The sequence below is a fragment of the Salvelinus fontinalis genome, chromosome 27, assembly GCF_029448725.1.
Source record: "Salvelinus fontinalis isolate EN_2023a chromosome 27, ASM2944872v1, whole genome shotgun sequence".
In the NCBI taxonomy this organism is placed as follows: domain Eukaryota; kingdom Metazoa; phylum Chordata; class Actinopteri; order Salmoniformes; family Salmonidae; genus Salvelinus; species Salvelinus fontinalis.
Genome location: NC_074691.1, coordinates 1,587,684 through 1,614,001, shown reverse-complemented (window position 1 = coordinate 1,614,001; position 26,318 = coordinate 1,587,684). Strand labels below are relative to the sequence as shown.

General features: G+C 42.6%; 1 protein-coding gene across 2 annotated transcripts; it reads left to right on the top strand.

Moving 5' to 3' along the window:
• The first annotated feature begins 8 nt into the window (after window positions 1–8).
• Window positions 9–26,318, top strand: LOC129824848 (tau-tubulin kinase 2-like). Of its 2 annotated transcripts, none has more exons than XM_055884353.1 (15): window positions 9–408; window positions 1,367–1,504; window positions 1,830–1,977; window positions 2,222–2,295; window positions 2,601–2,741; window positions 3,240–3,344; window positions 3,660–3,725; window positions 3,807–3,899; window positions 3,975–4,100; window positions 7,922–8,079; window positions 11,689–11,905; window positions 18,794–18,993; window positions 19,575–20,013; window positions 20,582–21,297; window positions 21,696–26,318. In XM_055884353.1, exons 2-15 carry the CDS (start codon window positions 1,433–1,435, stop codon window positions 22,057–22,059), a joined length of 2,919 nt encoding a protein of 972 aa, XP_055740328.1. In that variant the 5' UTR covers window positions 9–408; window positions 1,367–1,432; the 3' UTR covers window positions 22,060–26,318. The 2 variants fall into 2 exon arrangements, with proteins under 2 accessions (XP_055740328.1, XP_055740327.1); XM_055884352.1 differs by having other exon boundaries at window positions 21,693–26,318.

Here is a 26,318-nt window from a genome sequence, read left to right as displayed (position 1 = left end):
ATCAGTCTCTGCATTGCTGTTCTGAGGTGCCACTCTTTTGCGCATAATACTGTAATCTCACAATCTCATCACAGTTTTAGCATGTGCCAGGGAACGCTGTTGATTATAATAATGCAATGACAGGGACATCTATATTTCGTATCCCTAGCCCGGCAGCGGAGACAGAGCATCCTCTTATCGAAGAGAGAACTCTGCAAAGATGCAGAGGGATGCAGATTGATCAATCAATTGATAGAAGGAGCGCTTGCCCGTGACGTAACCGCTTCTGTTGTGTGAATGAGCGGAGGAGAAGCCTTCTTCCCATGAAACGTTTTAAGAGTTGAAAGCACAGCAGTGGATATGGAGAAATGTCACTTAACTGTCTGGATTGAAAAGAGTATATTCTTGGAAATGGTGCAATCAAATAAGGTAGGTTAGATGAAAGCCGCATGTAAATCTGTTTTACTAGCCAAAATTAGCTAGCTAGGCTTGTTACATAGCATGCTAGCTATTTTGCTTGCTAAATAAACGACATGTTACAGAGACAAGAAATCGTTTGCTTGTACCAGTTAGCTAGCTAGCGTTACCCATATTTAGTGTTATCCCAGCTACTAAATACCATATAGATAGACAACGTTAGATAGATAGCTGTCTAAAAAGATAGCTAGCATAGGTTTGTTGTTAGCTAACTGGTCCAGTGCGTGATGGATGCAAAGGGTGATGCTTTGTTGTCAAGCAAGGTAACGTTACGCTATCTAATTTTTAGCAAAGCGATCCTTCCTCTCTCTCTTTTGTAAGACCTTAACGTTACTAGACCTAGCTAACGTTAGCCAGCTAGCCTACCAGCTTGCCAGATATTTTATCAAATGAAATGCCTGTATTAACAGTTTTCAGAATGACAGCTGATGATGTTGGAATAGGATGGCTATGTTAGGTTGGTACACTGCTATGTCTGTTGGCTACGTAAACAACACACAGGGTAAGTTGCGAACAAGCAGCTCTTATGGCAATCACTGTGTTCATGCATTATCCTTAGCTATATTAGCTATTACAACAGTACGAAAAAGGACTTGGCTAAATGGGCTTTAAAAGTAGCCTGCAATAGAGGTTGTAGATTCTGCTGATGGTGCTTTCAATATGTCCAGTGATGCGATTATCTAAAGAAACATTATTTGCAGTGAGTAAAAACAAAATGGATGTAAATGTTCCAATACGTCCTTTACATTAGTATATAGGTGAAGAAAGTAAAATGACAGTGATAACACACACATTTTGACATCTCTCTGGGGACACATGAAGACGGCGGTCATCAGGGACTCTACTTCGGCATGATTTGTCAGTTGTCTAAATTGAAATGTTTCTCTCCTTTCGCCATTTCTTTCGGCAGTAAAAAGCCAGCGACACTGATGCCAGGTGCAGGCCGTCGTTGGGAGCACTCCGAGCAGCACTTGGGATGAGTGGTGCAGTAGAGCAGGCGGCAGACATCCTGTCAGTCACAGACTTGGTCCGGGAGAGATGGAGAGTGGTGAGTTACTATAAATACTACCAGCTACAGAAAGGGCACAGCTAGCTTCGGTCAAATCTGTCTTTGTTGCTGCTCCCATTCTCCTAGCGAGAAGGCAGCAGCGAGAATGTCAAAGCAGCTTTCTGTAATGTGTTATGTAATGTGTCTAACCGGTATAAGATGTGGTGTGTGTGTATACCTTCTGTAGGTAGAGTATGGCAATTTACATACAGAACACTCACACATTCCCTCTCGTTCTCTCTCTCTCTCCACCTCCATCCCCCACCCACCCGCTCTCTCTTCTTTCTTTACTACCTGCATTCCACCTTCTCCATTCTATTTTCAGCTGAAGAAAATTGGTGGGGGTGGCTTCGGGGAGATCTACGAGGTGCTGGATCAGCTGAGCCAGGTCAACGTGGCCCTGAAGGTGGAGTCTGCTCAGCAGCCCAAACAGGTGCTGAAGATGGAGGTGGCCGTGCTGAAGAAGCTCCAGGGTGAGAGACAGGGGTACTGTTGGAATACAGTACGACCTCAGATATACGTTTAGAATGGAGGTCGTTCGGAAATGCACTGAAATGTCCATCACTTTGAAATTCACACAACCGTATCAAACCTTTGTGGAAAATATTGATTGGATATTTACGTGTTTCTAATAATTTGGCCAGATACTGTAAATATCTGATGTGTTTTAGAAGAGAGACCTTCTAAGTAAGCAACATTTATGTTTCTCTGTTTCAGGTAAAGATCATGTGTGTCGCTTTGTAGGCTGTGGCCGCAATGACCGCTTCAACTATGTGGTGATGGAACTTCAGGTAAGGTTTCTGGCTGCGTGTGCGTGCTCATGCGCACTTGTGTGCGACCATTGAAATATTTGAATCCCTTTAATTGTAATGTGATTTGTGGATTCAAATAAAGTGTGTGTGTGTGTGTGTGTGTGTGTGTGTGTGTGTGTGTGTGTGTGTGTGTGTGTGTGTGTGTGTGTGTGTGTGTGTGTGTGTGTGTGTGTGTGTGTGTGTGTGTGTGAGAGAGAAAGAAAGAAAGAATGAGCAGGTATCTCAGCCTTGGGTGACCATCACCCCATCCCACAAACATTGCTGTACTGTCTGTGTCCTAATAGGGGAGGAATCTGGCAGACCTGCGGAGAACTATGTCTCGCGGCACCTTCACCGTCTCCACCACTCTGAGGCTGGGCCGACAGATGCTGGAGGCCATCGAGAGCATCCACTCTGTGGGCTTCCTGCACCGCGACATCAAACCGGTAAGGGGTCATGGGGTCAGAAGATGAGGGAATAATAAGGGGTCATGAATCAGGGGTAAGGGAACAAGATAAGAGCATAAATAATGTACTGGTTACACTCAAGCCTTAAAGGGATAGTTTGACATTTTGGCAATTAAGCGTCAGATTAACTAATGTATACACTTTTTATGTCTCTGCGTCCAGTGTATGAATGCAGGTATAGCGCTTTAAGTGGTTTTAAAATGCATTGTCAACTTGTCATAACCATGTATGACAATATTATAATGTCTCATAGTGATCCTGACGACGTCCCAGCCATTTTGTTATTATCAGTAAAAAAAAAACGATGCATGGTGAGAAATGCCTTATTATAAGACCGCTTCAAGTTTCAAAGCATTGTACCAGGCATTGCTGGAAAGAGTAACAGGATTTACTTAGATTATTGCCTGCTTCATCAGATCAATGGCAAGGACAAGACTAATTATCAGTGACTGATTTACTGTGTTTGTACTACCCCAGTCAAACTTTGCCATGGGGCGCCTGGCCAGCACGTGTCGATGCTGCTACATGCTCGACTTTGGTCTGGCCCGACAGTTCACCAACTCTTGTCAGGAAGTGCGTCCTGTAAGTATTCCTGCCCGTGCATGTGTGTATGCGCATGTGGCTCAGTTGGTAAAGCTTGATGCTTGCAATGCCAGGGTTATGGGTTCGATTCCCATGGGGGACCAGTACGAAAAAAGTATGAACGTGTCTGCACTCACTACTTTTAGTCACTCTGGTTAAGAGTGTCCATTAAATTACTAAAATGTCAATGTGATGGCTACATTTCCATGTCCACTTAAAATGAAGCAATGCATTGGGCACGTATTCTAAGTAGTATGCTAGTGTGAGTATTGAAGATTCAATTTCATTTCTTATCCATCTCTCTCTCTCTGTCAGCCTCGTCCCGTGGCAGGGTTCAGAGGAACGGTGCGCTATGCCTCAGTCAACGCACACAAGAATAAGGTGAGGTCAACCTTATACTAGGCTATATGAGTACATGTTCTCACCTTGCTCACCCATGTTGTGTGTGTCTGTGGTATTCAGGAGATGGGTCGCCATGATGACCTCTGGTCTCTCTTCTACATGCTGGTGGAGTTCACGGTGGGCCAGCTACCCTGGAGGAAGGTCAAAGACAAAGTAAGTGTATGTGCATGTGTGTGCACTGTACATGTATGAGCATGTGTGTTCATGCTCTTTTCCCTCTGCTCACAGGAACAGGTGGGGAACCTAAAAGAGACCTACGACAATCGCCTCATGCTCAAACACCTCCCTTCAGAGTTCAGCGTCTTCCTGGATCATATCCTGACCCTGGACTACTTCACTAAGCCTGACTATCAGGTAACATTGGTCTATATGTTTCCGTATGTGTGCATTAACTCAAATATCCAGAAAATATTGGAGTTGGAATTTTAGTTTACTTCCTGTAGGGCTGTCCCCATTTAGTGGACTGTTTAGTTGACTGGTCGATAGGTTGTTGGTCGACCCAGATTTCTTTAGTCAAGCAGTAGAACAAAAAAAGAAATATCATGGTGTGTAAGACACATGTCTGATTCGCACCTGTCTGAGTGGACTGATCCATTGTGGAGGCCGCGGGGATGGCACAGTCCATCAGTCTTAATATATGTGCTACTTAAATTGTACATGGTTATATTACATAAGAACAATGGTGCAACACTAATAAAAAATAATATTATTTTATAACAAATGCGCTTTCTCCCTCTTTGGGTACCAGTCGCTGTCCACTGTTCTGAAAACTGCTGTTTAATTGGCGCCTTTTCGTAGACCATGTTACTATGCGCATAATAGCAAAGTTAACCAGCATTTTGGTGTTGAGAACAATGCTGCAGCAGCAGAATGAGGAGAGAGGAAACGCAAACTTAATTAGGTCTATAATCAATAGCCTAACTGCTTTATACTTAAAAAAAAAAAAAGGTATTTATTTAACTAGGCAAGTCCGTTGAGAACAAAATCTTATTTACAATGACGGCCTACCCCGGCCAAACCCTAACCCGGACGACGCTGGGCCAATTGTGCGCCAGCCTATGGGACTCCCAATCACGGCCAGTACAGCCTGGAATTGAACCAGTGTCTGTAGTGATGCCTCTAGCACTGAGATGCAGTGCCTTAGACCGCTGCGCCACTCGGGAGCCCATCAATATATCTACAGAAATAAGACAGATCCTGCTTCTGTTGCCTCTGAGTGTTTGTTTAATAGCCCACTGATTCATTGAGCACCAAGCCTCATGCAATGACATGTCAAGTAAACAATTTCACAAATTTGGCTGTTTTTTATCTTTGCTTTGCTGTAGTAAAGATTTAGACTTTTTTTTTTCTCGTTAGAGCAGCCTCTCTGGAATGATTTAAAATGTATTTATTGTTTACACTGTTCCAAATTGTCTGAAAAATTATATTTATAATAGCAATAACGTTCCTTTTTCTTGATATTTTTCTTATTTTTATTGTCCTTATCCTTCTCATTATCATTAGTAGGCTTAGTATAGCAGTCTTGTATAACCACCATTGTGTTGCAGGTGTAAAAGTGCATCCTTTTTAGTGTTAATACCGTATTTGGCCTATATTTCAATACTTATACAGGCTACTGAATCAATCATTAATTTGTTAATGTCATCACACAGCGTATGAGTCATTCATGATTTGAAATGCAGTCAAGCATTTTAGTTTTAAAATAAATAAAAAAGCGAGCCTTGAATAAATAGTTTAAACAAAAAATAACCGTTCCATTTTGGAAATTGCATTCATGAGTGAATGCGACTGTTTTTAGTCTTTGCTGTAATAAAGGCTTAACAAAATGTTTTTTTTACAACAGACTTTCTGGTATGCTTACACTTTATTTAGTGTTGTTTACATTGTTCCAAACAGTCAGAAAAATAATATTGTAATCTATACAGCGCCTGTTTGGTGGACACAACCTTTTCTGTAGCTTAGAGGCTGGAGATAAAATGTATGACAATGTAATGAGACAGACACTTTTTACATCATGCAGGTTTCTCAGATCAAAAAACATAAATGGCGCTCAATGAAATACATTTAAATAAAGAAGAGCTGTCACAAATCAACAGATCCTAAAAACAGGAAAGGTCAAAATAAAATGGACAATATGGAATGGACAATCACAACTGTTGTCCAGGAGTTTCACCCCATTGTCATGATCAGTGGTTTGAAGTTTGTATCCAGACATTTTTTTTACAAGCTGATCATAGCGAAAAAGAAAGTACTTCTGTATTTCCCGCTGTGTAAACACATTGCAAATAGGCTTCTGATAACTCCTGATAAAGTTGGGTAGTTGATATTCAGAGCTTAAAAATCCAAATTGACTAGTCACAGGAATCAGTACAAATAAAGCCAATGCAGCGGCCTGTTTTACAAATGGTGGGGCTACCACATGGATGGGCATTCATAAAATTCCATTGCGGGCGACATAGTAGGCATGAGCCAATGTCTTTTTTTGGTCCTGTCCGGATGTTGTTTTTTGGTGTGTTTAAAAGGGTAGGCTTACCACATACTGTAGATGGGCATTCATAAAATGACATTTCAGGCAACACTGTAGGCGACACCTCAATAAGCATGGCCCGACGTCATTTGGATGTCCTTTTTTGGTGCAGTTCCGGACCGTCCTTGATTTCCACGTAGGCCTTGATGTCCATGTACATTGTTTTTTTGTCTGGTCCGTACCAAATCTGAACCAATCATGGACGATTTGGTTCAGACTTTGTCCAGTTTGCACCAGTCCAAACATAGACGTTTATAAATGACTCATTTTCAACTTTCATTCAGGACCAAAAAATTGCCTGATTTCAACATCTGCCCAAAATATTTGCGACATCCGTAAATATGTATTTTCAACATCAGGAAAGTAAGTATTTTCAACTTTCATTAAGAACCGAAAATTGACCTGATTTCAACGTCATGAAAATACATATTTCTCAACGTCCTGAAAAGATGCCTTTTCAGCATCCTGGAAAATATATATTTTAAACATATGGAAAATACCATTTCATATTTAATTCAGAACCTATATTGAACTTGAACGTCTGGAAAATACATGTTTTAGACTTCTTTTCAACGTCATTTTGTTTACTGGGACTATTCTAGTTTTGCGGGGGATGGCATTTTTTGGTCTCACCTATGGCGGCAGAAAGGCAATGACCGGCCCTGGCAAGTGCACTGTTTAGCTCACATCCGAAGGCTGCGGGGCATTTGGGACGTAACCTACTGCGGATCGTTAAAATATCCTAAAGATTATCATCACTCTTACTCAATTCAAATAGTATGGCGACGCGATAGCAAAGATGGTTTGGTATGGTTTAGAAACTTAGGAACCAAGCTTGAGTTATCCGTGTGGCCCTATCACCTGGACATGATGAAATACTGTATCTTCATGCCTAGAATTCAAACCTCCAGGCTTCCGTCATAAACTGTCAATTTATTGGATTTTTAGAAATGAATCTCGCCTGAATTGTCCTCTGGAATAACAGACATTCTGGAGTAATAATTACATAACCAACGTTCTGTAGTAATACTAGTCCCATACAAATAGGTATTTGGTCATGTGCATGCGATGCATATGTGTCATGTAAAGAGAGCAAGGGTCGAGGGAATGGGGAATGTTTTTCCTAAAGAAATGAAAGATTTCGGTAACAGAAATGGCAATAATTGTGTTGCACCTTCATCAACAAACACTTTGATGTTCTGTGGTGGTCGCTGCAGCAGGGAATAGAGAGACAACTTTTTTTTTAACACAGTGCAGCAAGTCTGAGCTGGCCCGGCACAATCAAATCAATTGCTGGTCGGGCTCCCGACCAGTGTGTCTTAATTATTTAATCAAACCGTGTGCTTAAAGCATCAGACAAGCTCAGTGAATATAGTTGATTTGATTTAAACACATAGGATGTGTAAATATATGGAAAGATACATGTTTAAAAATGTCAACCAATCCATTGGTCAAAAGATCAGATAACTCTTGGCCAACCCCCCCCAAAAAATTTGTCGGACAGCCCTAACTCCCTGGTTTGACTGAATTTGAATGGAATTTACACCCACTCCTATGTGTGTATTTGTCTGCCAACAACAAGCCAACAATAGATCTTCCCATTGTTTCATAATGCTAAATGTCAATGGTTTTGGTTGTTCTGTTCCAGCTACTAATTTCAGTGTTTGAAAATGCCATGAAGAGCCACAACGTGTTGGAGAACGACCCGTATGACTGGGAGAGGTGCGACTCAGAGGATATGCTGACCATCACCGGTTCAGCCACTACCGCTCAGCAACTGACCCGCCTCACACCAGCTTACATTGGGTAAGAACTGCAATGATGGCAAATTGTTTTAAAATAGTAGCAAAGAGGTAGAACTGTGTGGTATCAGAAGTAGGGTTGCAGTTTTTTTCAGGAATCCAAGTAGGAGAATTCCTGAATTTCCTACTTATTCCAGGAATCTTCCAAACTGGATATCTGGAAAACCTGGAAATTTTGGGAAAATACCCAAAATGTTGCAGGCAGCCCAATTCTGATATTTGTTCCACTAATATTTATCAATATTGCTTCGAAACTTTTCTAAAATACTACTTACGAACAGAATTTAGAATGTTTGTTTGCATAGAAAAAGTGTGTTTTATCAAACAATCCTAACGAGTGTCATATGTACACCGGCAGCTGATGACCATTGATAAATACCAATTGTAAAGTGGTTGTTCCACTGGATATCATAAGGTGAATGCACCAATTTGTAAGTCGCTCTGGATAAGAGCGTCTGCTAAATGACTTAAATGTAAATGTAAATGTTCTCGGACTTAGTGCATATACAGTGCCCTCCACTAATATTGGCACACTTGGTAAATGTTTATCCTCTTGGTCTTTCAATCAAAATATTCACAAAAATCTAACCTTTAAAAAAAGTAAAATAATTGAAAGAAAAAATGCATTCTTATCATAAAACCAATATTTTTCTCAAATATGTGTGCCACAATTATTGGCACCCCTTGATTCAATACTTTGTGCGACCTCCCTTTGCAAAGATAAGAACTCTGAATCTTCTCCTATAATGAGTGATGAGGTTGGAAAACACATGGCAAGGGATCTGAGACATTCCTCCATACAGAATCTGTCCAGATCCTTCATATTCAGGAGGTCCACACTTGTGGATTCTCCTCTTTAGCTTAACCCACAAGTTTTCTATGGGGTTTAGGGCAGGGGACTAGGATGGCCATGGCAAAAACTTAGTTCTGTGATCAGTGAACCATTCTTGTGTTGATTTTGAGGTGTGCTTTGGATCATTGTCCTACTGGAAGATCTAACCACGGCCAAGTTTAAGCTTCCTAGCAGAGGTTTTGATTTAATATCTGCTGGTACTTGATGTTCCATGATACCATGTATCCTGACAAGTTGTCCAGGGCCTTTGGAAGACAAACTGCCCCGCAACATCAAAGATCAACCACCACACGCACGGCTATCTTTCTGTCTTCGCCAAACCCACCTCTGATGTTTGTTTCCAAAAAGCTCTATTTTGGTCTCATCTGTCTATAGAACCTGGTCCCATTGAAGTTCCAGTAACGTTTGGCAAACTGTAGGCGCTTGAGTTTGTTGTTTGATAACAGCAAAGGCTTTTTTATGTGGCAACCCGCCCAAACAACTTGGTTATGGTTATGTAGGTGGCGTCTGATCGTAGTTCTGGAGACTTTCTGACCCCAAGACCCAGGAAACGTCTGCAATTCTCCAGGTATTATCCTTGGAGATTTTTTACCCACTCAAACCATCCTCCTCACTGTGAGTGGGGTCTTATAAACACACGTCCTCTACCAGGCCGATTTTTAACATCTCCAGTTGCTTTAAACTTCTTAATTATTGCCCTGATAGTGGAAATGGCTATTTTCAACCGTTGATCTTTTTTCTTATAGCCATTTCCTGATTTTTGCAGCTCAACAACCTTTTGTCGCATGTCATTACTGTATTCTCGGGTCTTTCCCATAGTGATGGATGACTATGGGAACTTGGCCTGTGTGTCACCTCATATTCATACCCCAGTGAAACAGGAAGTCATGGCTTACCACTTAAGTGTTCCTAATCACTCAGGTGAACTTAAAAACGTAAAATATGGGAATATACTTCAGTTAGATTTTACTCATAAGAATTTCTATGGGTTGCCAATAATTGTGGCACACATGTTTTGGAGAAAAATATTTCATTTATTTAACATAAAAATTTGACTTCAATTAAAGGTTAGAGTTTAGTGAATATTTTGAATGAAAGACAAATAGGATAAACAGCAAAGACATTTCATTTCACAACCCGTTTTGCTCATATTTACCAAGGGTGCCAATATTAGCGGTGGGTACTGTTTGGTCAATCATCCCTTTAAAGTCTGTGGGGAATATACAACGCCTTACCATGAAATACAATGGCGAAACCCCAAAAAGTATAACAATAACTATTTTCAGAGACTGAATATAGGTGCTAGTGTTAGAGATTGAGTTAAAACAAAATGTTTTATTCGGTTTGCTCCGTTGTGGCTTGAACAGTAAAAATAAAACATAGCTACAAAGAGAGGACCGTTAGGACAATTCATGTTGCTTTAGCAATGGCAAATATACTTGAAATGAGTAGGCAATACTTGCCAATAAGCCATCCATCCTCAATAGCTTCCACCTGCAGGTATATAGGCCAACATTGCTGTTTTGCAGAATGAACGAGTCATGCTTGCCACCTTTTCACCACATTCAGCAGTGTATTTTGCGCATCATATAACCCATCACCTGCACATTAAGAGTGGAAGCCTTTTCTGTTCACATAGTTGAACTTGTTTTGGGAGGAGGCTTTTATGGCCATGTTGGTGCCGTCTATTGCTACGTTCGTATTTGGAAAACCCATTGGCATTATGGCAAAGAAACCCCTCTTGACTTCAACCTGTTGTGCCATGGTGTATGGGAATTGTAAGTGTTCCTGTTCCTTTTGCTGATGACGTGTCTCTAATTTAAAGAGAAATGTAAAAAAAAATCAACTTCATTAATCCACCACAACATATGTGAAAATTGCGCGTTTCTAGGTTTTGTAGTAAAAAAAAGACAGGAAGATGAGTTTCTTTTTTACTACAAAACCTAGAAATGCCCAATTTTCACATCCAGTGCCTTCGGAAAGCTTCAGACCCCTTGACTTTTTCCAGATTTTGTTATGTTACAGCCTTATTCTATTCTAATTGATTCAGTCGTTTTTCCCCTCATCAATCCACACACAATAACCCATAATGACTAAGCAAAAACAGGTTTAGATATTTTTGCAAATATATAACAAATTTAAATCTGAAATATTACATTTACATAAGTATTCAGACCCTTTACTCAGTACTTTGTTGAAGCACCTTTAGCAGCCATTACAGCCTCGAGTTGTCTTGGGTATGACGCTACAAGCTTGGCACACCTGTATTTGGGGAGTTTCTGCCTTTCTGATCCTCCCAAGCTCTGCTCTGCATGATGGATAAATGATGCCCCAGATCTTTTCACATCAGCTCTTTTTCAGAGCTGATCTGACAGGTCAGATGGAGAAATGTTATGTTAATACATCACTTTGTTTGGCTTCGTGTCGGTTGGTGTGAGGCAGAATGTTTGTGTGAATGGGTGTAATTGATGCCTAATTGGTCAGCACTTGCTGATTTGACTGTAATGCCTTCCTTCAAATCGACATGGTATAACTTTTGTCCCACTCACGCAATTCAATCCATGGGTTGATTCTGTCAAATCTGCCACGCTTTTTTGGGTGGAAAGGAAATCTGTGTATTCGGTCAGCGATCCCTTTGAAACCACCGGCCTAATTTGTCCTCTGGAAAGTAGCAGCTGAATGATTTTCTCTCTCCCCTCTGTCCCTTTCTCCTTCTCCCTCTCGAACACCCTCCCTTCCTCCTTCTCTATATCCCGCCAGCATGGCCAATGCCTCGGTGCTCCCCGCCGAGCTGCAGAGGGAGAACACTGAGGACGTACTGCAGGGCGAGCGCCTCAGCGACGCCGACAACTGCCCCCCCATCCCGGCCCAGCACCAACGTGCTGCCCAGGGCGTTGACGTGTGGGAGGAGATGGACCGCAACCGCAACTGCAACCACGCCGCAGCCCAGCAACAACAACAACCGCTCATCAGGAAGGTCAGGATTGGAACACATGCATATTTGTGAAATAATCAAATATTATTGACCATGTAATTAAATACTGGGTTTTAGACAGGAACACACAATTATGGCATGCTATCAAATAAACACCCCCATTAGTTTCCCATTACTGCTGCAGTTCAGCCAACCTTGTCTACTTCAACAGGTACATGTTCTATACTAAAGACTGTATTTACAGTACTATACTATTTTTTTAATTTATTAATTTAATTTACCTTTATTTAACTAGGCAAGTTAGTTAAGAACTTATTCGTATTTACAATGACGGCCTACCAAAAAGCCTCCTGCGGGGACGGGGGCTGGGATAAAAAATAATATAAATATAGGACAAAACACACATCACGACAAGAGAGACAACACTACATAAAGAGAGACCTAAGACAACAACATAGCAAGGCAGCAACACATGACAACACAGCATGGTAGCAACACAACATGACAACAACACAACATGGTAGCAGCACAAAACATGGTACGGACATTATTGGGCACAGACAACAGCACAAAGACAAGAATTCTATACTGATTTTCTATAATGATTCTATACAGTGATGTTTTTGGTCCATCTGTAACTGCAGTAATGCATATTAACAATGTGTGCAACACCATTGAGACCCAAATAATATGATATGGATTTCATCTTTACTTAAACTTAAAGCTCAACTGATGGCAATAAACAACTTCTCTGATAGAAAACTGGCCAATGTGCTAAGGATATTAGTCCAACGTTTATTATAGTGCCAGAATTGAGTAGAAAGTATAAATAGGACCATTTTGGTCCTAAATTCAGTCTTGTCCAAAACAGAGTTTTGTAAGTGAATTCGTCATGACTTGAGGGTTGGGTTTTGATTTCGACAATGCTCACTTGCCCACTAACACGGAATACACAGCTGCAGTGATTACGTTCTATCCAATCCTATCACAGTTCAATCGAGTACAAGCGTAACTGAATGAACAACAGACTGAGTGCAATATGACATTTTATTCAATCGTTTGGGGAATGGGCTCTACTTCAAGGGAGGATCCTCAGAGCCAGATGAGGGGAAAGGAGTTCCAATGACGGGCCTTAAGGTTATTATAGCTGATGGTGGATGGTTGTCAAACTGTTGCTGACAAAAAGGAAGTGAGAACATGGGTAAGTTGACAACTGAATACATCCCAAGATTTACACCCATTGGTTGAGAGAGAGGAAGGTGATAATTGCAGGATTGAGCCCCTAAGTTAAACAACAAGCGTGAGGAATGTGCATGATTTAAAATAAAATACAATTATTTCACCTTTATTTAACCAGGTAGGCTAGTTGAGAACAAGTTCTCATTGACAACTGCGACCTGGCCAAGATAAAGCAAAGCAGTGCGACACAAACAACAACACAGAGTTACACATGGAATAAACAAGCGTACAGTCAATAACACAATAGTAAAAAATAAAGTCTATATTCAGTGTGTGCAAATGGCGTGAGGAGGTAAGGCAATACGTAGGCCATAGTAGCGAAGTAATTACAATTCGCCAAATTATCACTGGAGTGATAGAAATAATGCAAGTAGAAATACTGGTGTGCAAAAGAGCAGAAAAGTAAATAAAAACAATATGGGAATGAAGTAGGTAGATTGGATGGGCTATGTACAGCTGCAGCGATTGGTTAGCTGCTCGGATAGCTGATGTTTAAAGTTAATGAGGGAAATATAAGTCTCCAGCTTCAGCGATTTTTGCAATTCGTTCCAGTCATTGGCAGCAGAGAACTGGAAGGAAAGGCGGCCAGAGGAGGTGTTGGCTTTGTGGATGACCAGTGAGATATACCTGCTGGAGCGAGTGCTACGGGTGGGTATTGTTATCGTGACCAGTGAGCTGAGATAAGGCGTAGCTTTACCTAGCAAAGACTTATAGATGACCTGGAGCCAGTGGGTCTGGCGACGAATATGTAGCGAGGGCCAGCCGATTAGAACATACAGGTCGCAGTGGTGGGTGGTATATGGGGCTTTGGTGACAAAACAGATGGCACTGTGATAGACTACATCCAGTTTGCTGAGTAGGGTGTTGGAGGCTATTTTGTAAATGACATCGCCGAAGTCGAGGATCGGTAGGATAGTCAGTTTTACTAGGGTATGTTTGGCGGCGTGAGTGAAGGAGGCTTTGTTGAGGAATAGAAAGCCGATTCTAGATTTAATTTTGGATTGGAGATGTTAAATATGAGACTGGAAGGAGAGTTTACAGTCTAGCCAGACACCTAGGTATTTGTAGTTGTCCACATCTTCTAAGTCAGAACTGTCCAGAGTAGTGATGCTAGTCGGGTGGGCGGGTGAGGGCAGCGAACGGTTGAAAAGCACGCATTTAGTTTTACTAGCATTTAAGAGCAGTTGGAGGCCATGGAAGGAATGTTGTATGGCGTTGAAGCTTGTTTGGAGGTTTGTTAACAGTTTCCAAAGAAGGGCCAGAAGTATACAGAATGGTGTCGTCTGCGTGGAGGTGGATCAGGGAATCACCTGCAGCAAGTGCAACATCGTTGATATATACAGAGAAAAGAGTCGGCCCAAGAATTGAACCCTGTGGCAACCCCATAGAGACTGCCAGAGGTCCGGATAACAGGCCCTCCGATTTGACACACTGAACTCTGTCTGAGAAGTACAGTTGAAGTCGGAAGTTTACATACACCTTAGCCAAATACATTTAAACTCAGTTTTTCACAAATCCTGACATTTAATCCTAGTAAAAGTTCCCTGTCTTAGGTCAGTTAGGATCACCACTTCATTTTAAGAATGTGAAATGTCAGAATAGTAGCAGAGAGAATGATTTATTTCAGCTTTTATTTCTTTCATTACATTCCCAGTGGGTCAGAAGATTACATATGCTCAATTAGTATTTGGTAGCATTGTCTTTAAATTGTTTAACTTGGGTCAAATGTTTCGGGTAGCCTTCCACAAGCTTCCCACAAGAAGTTGGGTGAATTTTGGCCATTCCTCCTGACAGAGCTGGTGTAACTGCGTCAGGTTTGTAGGCCTCCTTGCTCAGACATGCATTTTCAGTTCTGCCCACACATTTTTTTATAGGGTTGAGGTCATGGCTTTGTGATGGCCACTCCAATGCCTTGACTTTGTTGTCCTTAAGCTATTTTGCCACAACTTTGGAAGTATGCTTGGGGTCACTGTCCATTTGGAAGACCCATTTGTGACCAAGCTTTAACTTCCTGACTGCTGTCTTGAGATGTTGCTTCAATATATCCACATCATTTTCCTGCCTCATGATGCAATCTATTTTGTGAAGTGCACCGGTCCCTCCTGCAGCAAAGCACCCCCCTAACAATATGCTGCCACCGCCGTGCTTCACGGTTGGCATGGTGTTCTTTGGCTTGCAAGCCTCCCCCTTTTTCCTCCAAACATAACGATGGTCATTATGGCCAAACAGTTCTCATTTTGTTTCATCAGACCAGAGGACATTTCTCCAAAAAGTACAATCTTTGTCCCCATGTGCAGTTGCAAACCGTAGTCAAGCTTTTTTAAGGCAGTCTTGGAGCAGTGGCTTCTTCCTTGCTGAGCGGCCTTTCAGGTTATGTCAATATAGGACTTATTTAACTGTGGATATAGATACTTTTGAAACTGTTTCCTCCAGCATCTTCACAAGGTCCTTTGCTGCTGTTCTGGGATTGATTTGCACTTTTTGCACCAAAGTACGTTCATCTCTAGGAGACATAATGCGTCTCCTTCCTGAGCGATATGATGACTGCGTGGTCCCATGGTGTTTATACTTGCGTACTATTGTTTGTACAGATGAACGTGGTATCTTCAGGTGTTTGGAAATTGCTCCCAAGGATGAACCCGACTTGTGGAGGTCTACAATTGTTTTTCTGAGGTCTTGGCTGATTGCTTTTGATTTTCCCATGATGTCAAGCAAAGAGGCACTGAGTTTGAAGGTAGGCCTTGGAATACATCCACAGGTACACCTCCAATTGACTCAAATGATGTCAATTAGCCTATCAGAAGCTTCTAAAGCCATGACATAATTTTCTGGAATTTTCCAAGCTGTTTAAAGGCACAGTCAACTTGGTGTATGTAAACTTCTGACCCACTGGAATTGTGATACAGTGAATTTTAAGTGAAATAATCTGTCTGTAAACAATTGTTGGAAAGATTACTTGTGTCATGCACAAAGTAGATGTCCTAACAGACTTGCCAAAACTATAGTTTTTTAATTAATAGGAAATTTGTGGAGTGGTTGAAAAACAAGTTTTAATGACTCCAACCTAAGTGTATGTAAACTTCCGACTTCAACTGTAGTTGGTGAACCAGGCGAGGCAGTCGTTTGAGAAACCAAGGCTGTTGAGTCTGCCTATAAGAATACAGTGACTGACAGAGTCGAAAGCCTTGGCCAGGTCGATGTACTGTGCATCGATGTACTGTGTACTGTCTTCAATCTTTTATCGATGGCGGTTATGATATCGTTTAGTACCTTGAGCATGACTGAGGTGCACCCTTGACCTTCTCGGAAACCGGATTGCACAGCGGAGAAGGTACGGTGGGATTCAAAATGGTCAGTGATCTTTTTACTAACTTGGCTTTCGAAGGCTTTAGATAGGCAGGGCAGGATGGATATAACAGTTTGGGTCTAGAGTGTCACCCCCTTTGAAGAGGGGGATGACCGCGGCAGCTTTCCAATCTTTAGGGATCTCGAACGATACGAAAGAGCGGTTGAACAGACTGGTAATAGGGGTTGCAACAATGGCGGTGGATCATTTTAGAAAGAGAGGGTCCAGATTGTCTAGCCCAGCTGATTTGTACGGGTCCAGGTTTTGCAGCTCTTTCAGAACATCTGCTATTGTGCCGTGCTTATAGGCTGTAAGGTAAATATGTGAATGACCTGTACATGGTTAATATGAAAGAGGAGAAGAAAAGACTCTATGCTGATGATTATGAGCATTCAGACCTGCCTTCTTGATTGAACACACAGACCGTGAGACATATATGCCCAGCTGGCAGCAGATCGGACTTTGTTTACATAAGACAACACGTCACCAAACACGTTAGCTAGATGTAAAATTGCTCTTGAATTAGGAGAGAGTGGGGTAAATTAAGCCAAAGGGGTAAGTTGAGCCACCCTTGTTTCTAGGAAACTATACACAAAATGTATAATTTGATCAAATATTTAGGAAGAGGTCATTTCATGGAGTCTGTGAAGGAAGAAACCACATGGAAAAAGTGAGGTTCAAAAAAACCTTTTTTCACAAAGTCTAATTTATTTATTTTGTTTGAGGTTTCATGATACTTGTATCTAAACCAAAGTAGTTAATTGTTGGTTTTATTTATATATACTACTGTTCAAAAGTTTGGGGTCACTTAGAAATGTCTACTCCCTTCACAGAACAGCGCAAACTGGCTCTAACCAAAATAGAAAGAGGAGTGGGAGACCCTGGTGCACAACTGAGCAAGAGGACAAGTATATTAGAGTGTCTAGTTTGAGAAACAGATGCCTCACAAGTCTTCAACTGGCAGCTTCATTTAAATAGTACCCGCAAAACACCAGTCTCAACGTCAACGTTGAAGATGGGTCTCCCGGTCACGGCATGGGTTTCCCGGTCGTGGCAGGCTGCGACACAGCCCGGGATCAAACCTGTGTCTGTTGTGACGCCTTTAGACCACTGCGCCACTCGGGAGGCCAGAAAGTAGATAATTTAAAGATTTTTTCTATACATCATTTGGGGTCTCTAAGCTTCAGTATTAGGTCCTAAACCTAGCATGGAAGTGCATTCTTGTCACTGTGGGCTAATATAGTTGATGTTTGCTTTGAGGTAAGGTGAGCCAATGTCAAGTTGAGCAAATTGAAGTGTTTTTCCCAGGCGTAATGCAAGGCATGTGTTTAGGTGTTAAGCCCGTGTTAAAAGATTAAAGATTAAAAGTTTAAAAAACTTGATTGTCTTGAATTGTGTTTGGGAAATAAAGTTAGTGTTCATTTTTTATTCAGTACAGAAATTTGTAGGCGGCTTAATTTACCCTGCTGAATGTGAAGAAAAGAAAAAGGTACTTACCACACTTTCCCCTATCTTAGATTCATTCTGATTATTTTGAGGAAGTGATACTGGCTTTGTTCCCATGGCAGGGGTTCTCAAACTTTTTGGGGCCCAGGGACCCCTTTTGGGATTGCAAGTTCCTCAGGAACTAATACCTAATATCAATATAGACATTTTATTTGTCGCATGCGCCGACTAGAACGGGTGTAGACTTAACCGTGAAATGCTTGCTTACGAGCCTTTTCAAAATATTTTGCCGTTTTTAAAGCTTAAATTACAGTGTTTATTTTCTAAACGTAAAAAAAATACAGGAATGTATTCAGTTATATAATGGATCATTGGAGTGCTGTGGATACCAATATCCCTGTAAGCCTCCCAGGCCCATGTTGCCCAAGGTTAAGAAAATGTAGATGATTAATATTACATTGTATTGAATTACACCCTCTAAACATATTCCACGGAGAACAGAGAGAGAGATGGATCTGGCTGCGGACCGCTGCAGTACCACATCCATGGACACCACTTTGGGAACCCCTGTCCTATGGTGTCTCATGGGGGGAAAACATCAGTAACTGCCACATTGAACCACACCCAAGACTGCATTATTTTCCCCGTAATGAACAACAGAGATACATAGCGGGGTCAGTGTGTTCAGTCACTCTTTTAAGACCCAGCAATATGACTTGACCATAGGCCGCAAAAGCAATCGAAGATCTTACTAAGAGAGAAGCAAGAGGCTGAAGGAGATTAGCCTCTTACCTTGTCCTCTCTTTGTGTGTGTCAGAAGTCACCTGGCTTTGGTAACAGTTACGCTGTACTTCCAACACCTTTTTTTGTGACAACTACATTCCTTACGCCTTCTCCAGGTGGTGAATGAGGACGAGCACAGCCGGAACCAGGGTGGCAACCAGAGCCAGAGCTCCCCCAGAAGGGTGCGCTCAGAGACCATGTTCCTGGACCGGGCGGCCCCCCTGCTCCGGAGGATGAGACACAGCCAGAGCCTGGCATTCGAGAAGAGACTGGCTCCCGAACCCAAGCCCACCATCGAACGCTTCCTTGATGCCTAGTCAGTACCTTTTTACCATTCATTTATAGTAGTTTAATAGTTTATATTGTTCTACAGTGTTCAGTAGGACAGTGGTTCTCAAACCTCTCAGGGGGGGCAGACATTTCACAATTGTGTTTTACTCGTGAACTACAAGACCTGATTCAGTACTCAAGGGCTTGATGATTAGTTGAATCATTGTGCTAGCTCTGGAATAGATCAAATACTGCTGGGGGTCCCGGAGGAGAGGTTTGAGAACCACTGCACTAGGCACAAGGCAGAGGGATATGTATTAATTTAGTCCTTAATCTACCGTATGCAGGTTTTTGTTTCAACCAACCTTGAATTTGTTGGACTGTTCATTGGCTAGTCCAGGGGGTGTACTTGTACATCATGCTACAGAAACCGAGGATAAGCTCCTGCTTCTAGCTTGCACAAGCCAAGGCTCATGCAAGGCGACTTACTTAATCTCTCTTGTTGGAATGTTCATTAGCTAGTTATGCAGATTTTACAAATCTAATTTTTAAAAATAATTTCCATTAGTCAACTTTTAAATATTTATTAAGCAATTACTCGTGTCAAATTTTCTTTTATATTTCCAGTCTGGGAAATCAGCCTCCACAGGAGCGAGAGATCACCATCCCCGAAAGCGGCGGGGGGCGGGTTGAGCAGGTTGGCACCCCCTGTGACGAGGACCAGGCGACAGAGACTCCCGGCGGAGTGGGGACCCCCGACCAGGAGGAGGGGGCTGTGGCCCTGAACCTCAGTTCTGTTCCCCAGGAGGGAAACTCCCAGGATTGGTTGATGCTGGAGCAGGGGGGAGGCAGCCAAGCCTCGGGGGCAGCCAAGCCTCCAGGAGTCTATGCTCTGGATGGAAATAAACTAGAGGTGCATTCAGAGGCTGAGTTCCAGGACCACCAGCCTCCCTCAGCCCCAAGCAGCCCCGTCCTGTCCCACATGGCCCTGCCCTGTACCTGGTTACTGGGCGGCAGGAGGCTGCCTGGGATGCTAGGCCACATGGGCCGAGCCCAGATGGAGCAGGTGAGTGCGAGCAAGGCTTTGGCAGAATAAGAATTGCTCACACATATACATAAAGTTGTATTCTGGGCATTAAAATGTAACTTTTTCAAAATGTCTTGCTGAAGTATGGCCCCTGACGGTGCAGTTACATCCATTATGAAGGAAACGTTTCTTACTCCACTGCAGTACAGGTTAACTTTTGAAGAACTGTACATACGCCAGATATTCACTGACATGAACAGAGATCTGTACTTCTCGCTTTCATCCAAAGCGACTTATTTCAAGTGCGCTCATCTTAAGATAGCTAGGTTAGACAACGACATATCACAGTCGTAGTAGGTCAATCTTTCCTCGATACAGAAGTTATTAGCAAAGTCACTGCTAGTAGGAAAAGACAAGTGCAATTTTAGTTTTTTATTGGGAGGATAGAATAAGACTGAGATGTCTTGTTTAATATACTGTTTTGAAGAAGTAGGGTTTCAGTCGTTTTCAGAAGATGGTCAGGGGCTCTGCTGTCCTAGTTCTACTTGTGCCTCCTCACCACCTCTCATGTCCATCTCCCAATAATCTCTGGTCTGCCTCTCCACAGTCTGCCAACCTTGTACCACAGTCCCCTGGGATGGAGAAGAGTGAAGCCATACCACTAGAGGCCCTGTCAACCAAACCCAATGACCCCCAAGAGGTCAAGGTCGACGAGCTGGAGATTGTCGAGTCAGCCCCCAGCCCTGTGCCAAGCCTCATCCCAGCCCACCTCGCAAACGATAAAGACCCAGAGAGCGACTCAGGCCTCCCCGACCGTTCCTCCGAACCCAACCAACACCCTCAGATGGAGAAAGCCGGAAGTGCCGCGGAGAGCACCGGCACCTTCTCCTCCTCCCCTCCCCCACCCACCTTGGTACTGCTGCGAAGAGAATCCCCCTCCTCGCCCAGATTGAGCCGCATCCCCATACGAGATCCAACCACCGTCCCGGATTCCCCCACCATAGACCGCCGCCACCGCTGGAGCAGCCCCGTGCCTGGCTCGCCCTCCCACTCGCCCTCGCCATCGCTCTCCTGCGACAACCTGCTGCCCTGTGGCGTCCGGGAGAGGTTCCTTTCCTGCTCAGACCGTGGCTCACGCTCCGACTGGCTGGGGGAAGACCGTGACTCCCTCTCGCTCTCCTCCTCGGGCAGCAGGAGTAAAATCCCCCGGCCTGTCATTCCCCCTCTTCCGGGGCTCGAGCAGCAGCAGCTCTCCTCCTCCGGCAGGTTTCTGCCTCGTCCGCCTCCCGGGAAACCGCCCACCCGCCCAGCTGTAGACAACAGGTATGAAGAACATGGTATTATGGCACAGCACTGGGGCACGTTTAATAGCAACCTTTATGGAGTGTTGCAGATAGAAATGTCATGAATGAAACTGATGTACTTTCTTATTCGACAGCTATTCAATCTGAAGCATGTTTACTCTACATTATATATGTATCTGAACGTTCCACAACGTTGTGCCCTGCCAAACGCAAGACTAGTAGGCTGTGATAGTAAGGGTTGCGTCCCACATCACTGATGATAGACAATTTTTTTCTGTGTGGATTGGTTTAGGAACATATCGGTGCATCCTACAAATCAGAATGTATAGACCTGAGTGTCTGAATAATACATTATAGTTGCAGAATTGTTTGTTTTAGTTTTTAAAATCCAACCTCTTCTGTTCTCTGCCCCAGTAGGCGCCGGCGTTTCCGGGTGCGCGCCAGCAGCACCAGCGACGCCGACTTCCTTGCCAGTCTGACCCAACTGATAAAGGACCGCGGCGGTGCACTTTCCAGTCCGGCGCCACACCCCCGCAGCTCTTCCTCCTCTCTACAGCGCTCACTCAGCTCCTCCCCCTCACGTCACGAGCTCCGCGAGGGGGGAGGGGTATTCCTGGGGCGTAGCCGCTCTCCGTCCAGCTTCTCGGGGTCCCCTCCCCCTCCATGGTACCCCCAGGACAGGCTTAGTGGGCGGCAGGGGATCCCGTGGGGCGCAGGGCCCGGTGCCAGAGGGAGGGGCCCTAGCCACGAGGGCAAAGGCAGCGGCAAAGTGAGCCGATAAGTGGACAGAATGGGGATCAGTGTGTTGTTCAGAAGGGCACACCGTTGTAAAACATTTTGCAACGATAAACCCGAAATGAGCATTTCTAATTGGACACGTTCAGCCAGGGCCTTGTCAGTTCATTAGGCGGCCACCTATGGCGGCAGATTGACGAGGGTGGCATTTTCTGGGCTAAACTAAACAAGATGCACACCCAACAACACAACCTCAAATAATTCTGCCCCAAAACAATGACAATTTCTCTCAACCAGTGGCATATGGGCTTTTTAGGTGAGCACTGATGCTGCCCTGTGATAAGCAGTTCCCACTTTGTCAAGGGCAGGGGCACAAAAATGTTGCTTGTCCATTGGGCGCTCCACCAACGTTCCGTTAAGAAAATGATCTAACATAAATCATGTAGCAGATATAGCCAGCGTAAAAACATGAGCCGTTCACAATAATTACAGCAAAATGTCAAGAAAACTATGCTATTACACCACTTTATAATTACCGCATGTCAGAGGCATGACAAATTAGCGAATGGACTTGAAAACGGGTGGTATAGCCTACAGTCAAATGTGATGTGGTTTGACGAGAATATTGACATTTTGCCAAGGCAGAGACGTGGCGACATGACAATAGCCAAATTTGTCATTTTACTTTTTGGTGTTTACGTTTAACAGATGTCTCTTTACATTCACCACTGTTTGGAGTCTGGTAATATGTTGCAAGTGGATGAACGTGCACTGGTAGCCTATGACGGAGCCCTTTGAAGTTTAACAATCAGATGAAAACATTTTGACTGGTTGTTTTTATGCCACAGTATAAGGTAATGCATTTTAAAAGTTAAATAACAGATCTTTACGACTAGGCCCACTGAGATCCTATTGAATTAATAGGGACTCATTAATTAATAGGGACTCATTAATAGGGATATCATTCTATGATTAGGCCCTTGGGAAAAATGATTAGGCCCTTGGGAAAATGTTGTGCGCACGCGGTTGGTCCCATACCGGCAAGAAATTAATTATACTTTCACCACTGAATATAGCATATGGTAGAAAGAGTATGTGGCCTTTTCTGTAGCCTACAGGCCGGAGATCAAATGTATGACGATGTAATGAGACTTTTTACATCATACAGGTTTCTCCGATCAAATACCCTAATCTAAATTGCGTTGACATGTTAAACAACATATCCTAAAAACAGGACAGGTCATAGTAAAATGGACAATATGAAATGGATAATCAGGTTACTCACAACTGCTGTCCAGAAGTTTCACCCCGTGGGGAAAATGTTCAGTGGTTTAAAGTTTGTATCTGTACATTTTTGTCGAGCTGATCATGGCGAAAAAATAAAATACTTCTGATTTCCCGCTGTGTAAACACATTGCAAATAGGCTCAGGATAACTCCTGATGAAGTTGATATTCAGAGTTGAAATAGCCAAATTGATTAGTCACAGGAATCAGGACTAATAAAGCCAATGCAACGCCTGTTTTACAAACGGTGGGTCTTCCACATGGATGGGCGTTGATAAAATTCCTTTGCAGACCAACACAGTAGGCTTCACTCTAGCAAGCATGGGCCGACATCTCCTGGATGTCTTTTTTTGGTCCTGTCCGGAGCTGCCGTCTTTTATTGGTGTTTTACAAACGGTAGGCCTACTACATAGATGGGCATTCGTAAAATTGGAATTAGACGACACTGTAGGCTACACCTCAGTAAGCACGGATCGATGCCGTCGCCTTTTGGATGTCTTTTTTTTTGAGGGGTCCTGTCTGGACCGGCGTTGATTTCCACGTCCACGGATGTTGGTTTTTAGTCCGGTCCAGACCAAATCATAGACATCTATGTTTGGTTCAGATTTGGTCCGGTCTGGACCGTCTTTCATTTGTCTCGCCTAGGGTGATAGAACAGCCAGGGCCAGCCCTGCTTCCAGCAGGTACATCTCTGTTTACATCTCTGTTTCGTCCCCACTGCACACGGCCCTATGGCTACTCAGACTGTAATAATGTATGTACAGAGAACGTATTGTATCTGATCCAATCTTCAACTTTGACAGCATGTGTAAATATGTATGATCTACTACTGTACTCCAGGGAATGTACTGTATGTAATGTAAAATGTACGATAGAATGTATCTATTTATTTGACGTGTCTCGAAAAATGTACTTGAAAAATGTAGCTTGATTCCAGCGTCGGAACGTCACGTTTCCGAAAAACATTGAGATGGTCTACTCTTTCTCCCTGACCCCAGTCCTGTGTTCTTAACACTATGTATGTATGTGTGTATGTATGTATGCCATGAGACCAAAAAGATCTGTACTGTATCATATGAGGGATCTAAAGGAGGTCGACTTGTATATACAGTTGAAGTCGGAAGTTTACATACACTTTGGTTGGAGTCATTAAAACTCGTTTTTCAACCACTCCACAAATTTCTTGTTAACAAACTATAGTTTTGGCGAGTCAGTTTGGACATCTACTTTGTGCATGACACAAGTCATTTTTCCAACAATTGTTTACAGACAGATTATTTCACTGTATCACAATTCCAGTGGGTCAGAAGTTTACATACACTAAGTTGACTGTGCCTTGACTGTGACAGCAAGGAAGAAGCCACTGCTCCAAAACCGCCATAAAAAGCCAGACTATGGTTTGCAGCTGCACATGGGGACAAAGATCATACTTTCCTGACCTGGGTCTTTCAAATGGACAATGACCCCAAGCATACTTCCAAAGTTGTGGCAAAATGGCTTAAGGACAACAAAGTCAAGGTTTTGGAGTGGCCATCACAAAGCCCTGATCTCAATCCTATAGAAAATTTGTGGGCAGAGCTGAAAAAGCGTGTGCGAGCAAGGTGGCCTACAAACCTGACTCAGTTACACCCAGCTCTGTCAGGATGAATGGGCTAAAATTCACCCAACTTATTGTGGGAAGCTTGTGGAAGGCTACCTGAAACGTTTGACCCAAGTTAAACAATTTAAAGACAATGCTACCAAATACTAATTGAGTGTATGTAAACGTTTGACCCACTGGGAATGTGATAAAAGAAATAAAAGCTGAAATAAATCACTCTCCACTATTATTCTGACATTTCACATTCTTAAAATAAAGAGGTGATGCTAACTGCCCTAAGACAGCGAATTTGTACTAGGATTAAATGTCAGCCATTGTAAAAAACTGTTTAAATGTGTTTGGCTAAGGTGTACGTAAACTTCCGACTTCAACTGTATGTACCGTTTTAAAAAGATAATTGTATAGAGAGCACTTCAGTGCTGTTCAATCAAACTAAATGTTCATCTTATTGCACCAACATATCGGCATTCATTTGTAATGACCAGGGCATGTAGTCCCATCTAAACTCCATTCCTCCTTTCCCTAAAACTACTAGATGAAACATCTATTTCAAGCTATTTAAAAGATCTCACTCACTCTGGCGTATTCACAATGTAATTCTGTGATTTTATTGCGAGAAAATCTCTTGATTTAGGTGATGTGGAGGTGTCACACTGTTGGAATGTAAAAAAATAAAATAAAAAGCACTCATACTGAATTAATGTAACAAGTGCATGGATATCATTGCAAATATATGTGTATTTTTAAAATAATTTGTAGTGTCCGCTAAAACAAATCTGTATTTTTTAATAAACTGGTCCCGATTTTTTAAAAATACATTTATCATGCAGACCAGCAAAATTGTAGTCTATTTGTATCCCCCCTCCTGAAAAACTGATATCATGATTGCAGAAAATCAAATAAAGTACACATTTGGCTTATAGTGAACTATATGAAATGAATGTTCAATGTAGTAGGCTACCTACCCTTTTGTCTTTATTATGTAACCAACAAATGTGTACAAGGTGTCAAGTCCCACCCCTCCTCCCAAAAACAAACATTTGTTTCACTTAATATTCATATAAAAAAATATACGGTCAAAGCTATTTAATTAAACAGATGTGATCTGTAACAGTTGTTTCTCCTGAGCAGCAGTCTGTTCTGAACCAATAAGGGTTATAAGTCCTAAAACATGTATTTGTCTGGAAAACTTGGCCCTGTCCCCAAACAACCCCTAACCCCCAAAACCTCAAACGTGATGTATATCCGTAGGTAAATGCAATATGGCAGAAGCTCCTCCTTGCCTTCTGATTGGCCAAGATGAATCTCTGATAGGGGCTAGGGGCTTGGGGTTGTTACAAAGTGAACCCGAGCCATACAGTCCAATTCTAGTAGACTGTATTATGTCTGTGGTCAATAAAGAGTAACATGTTCTATGTTA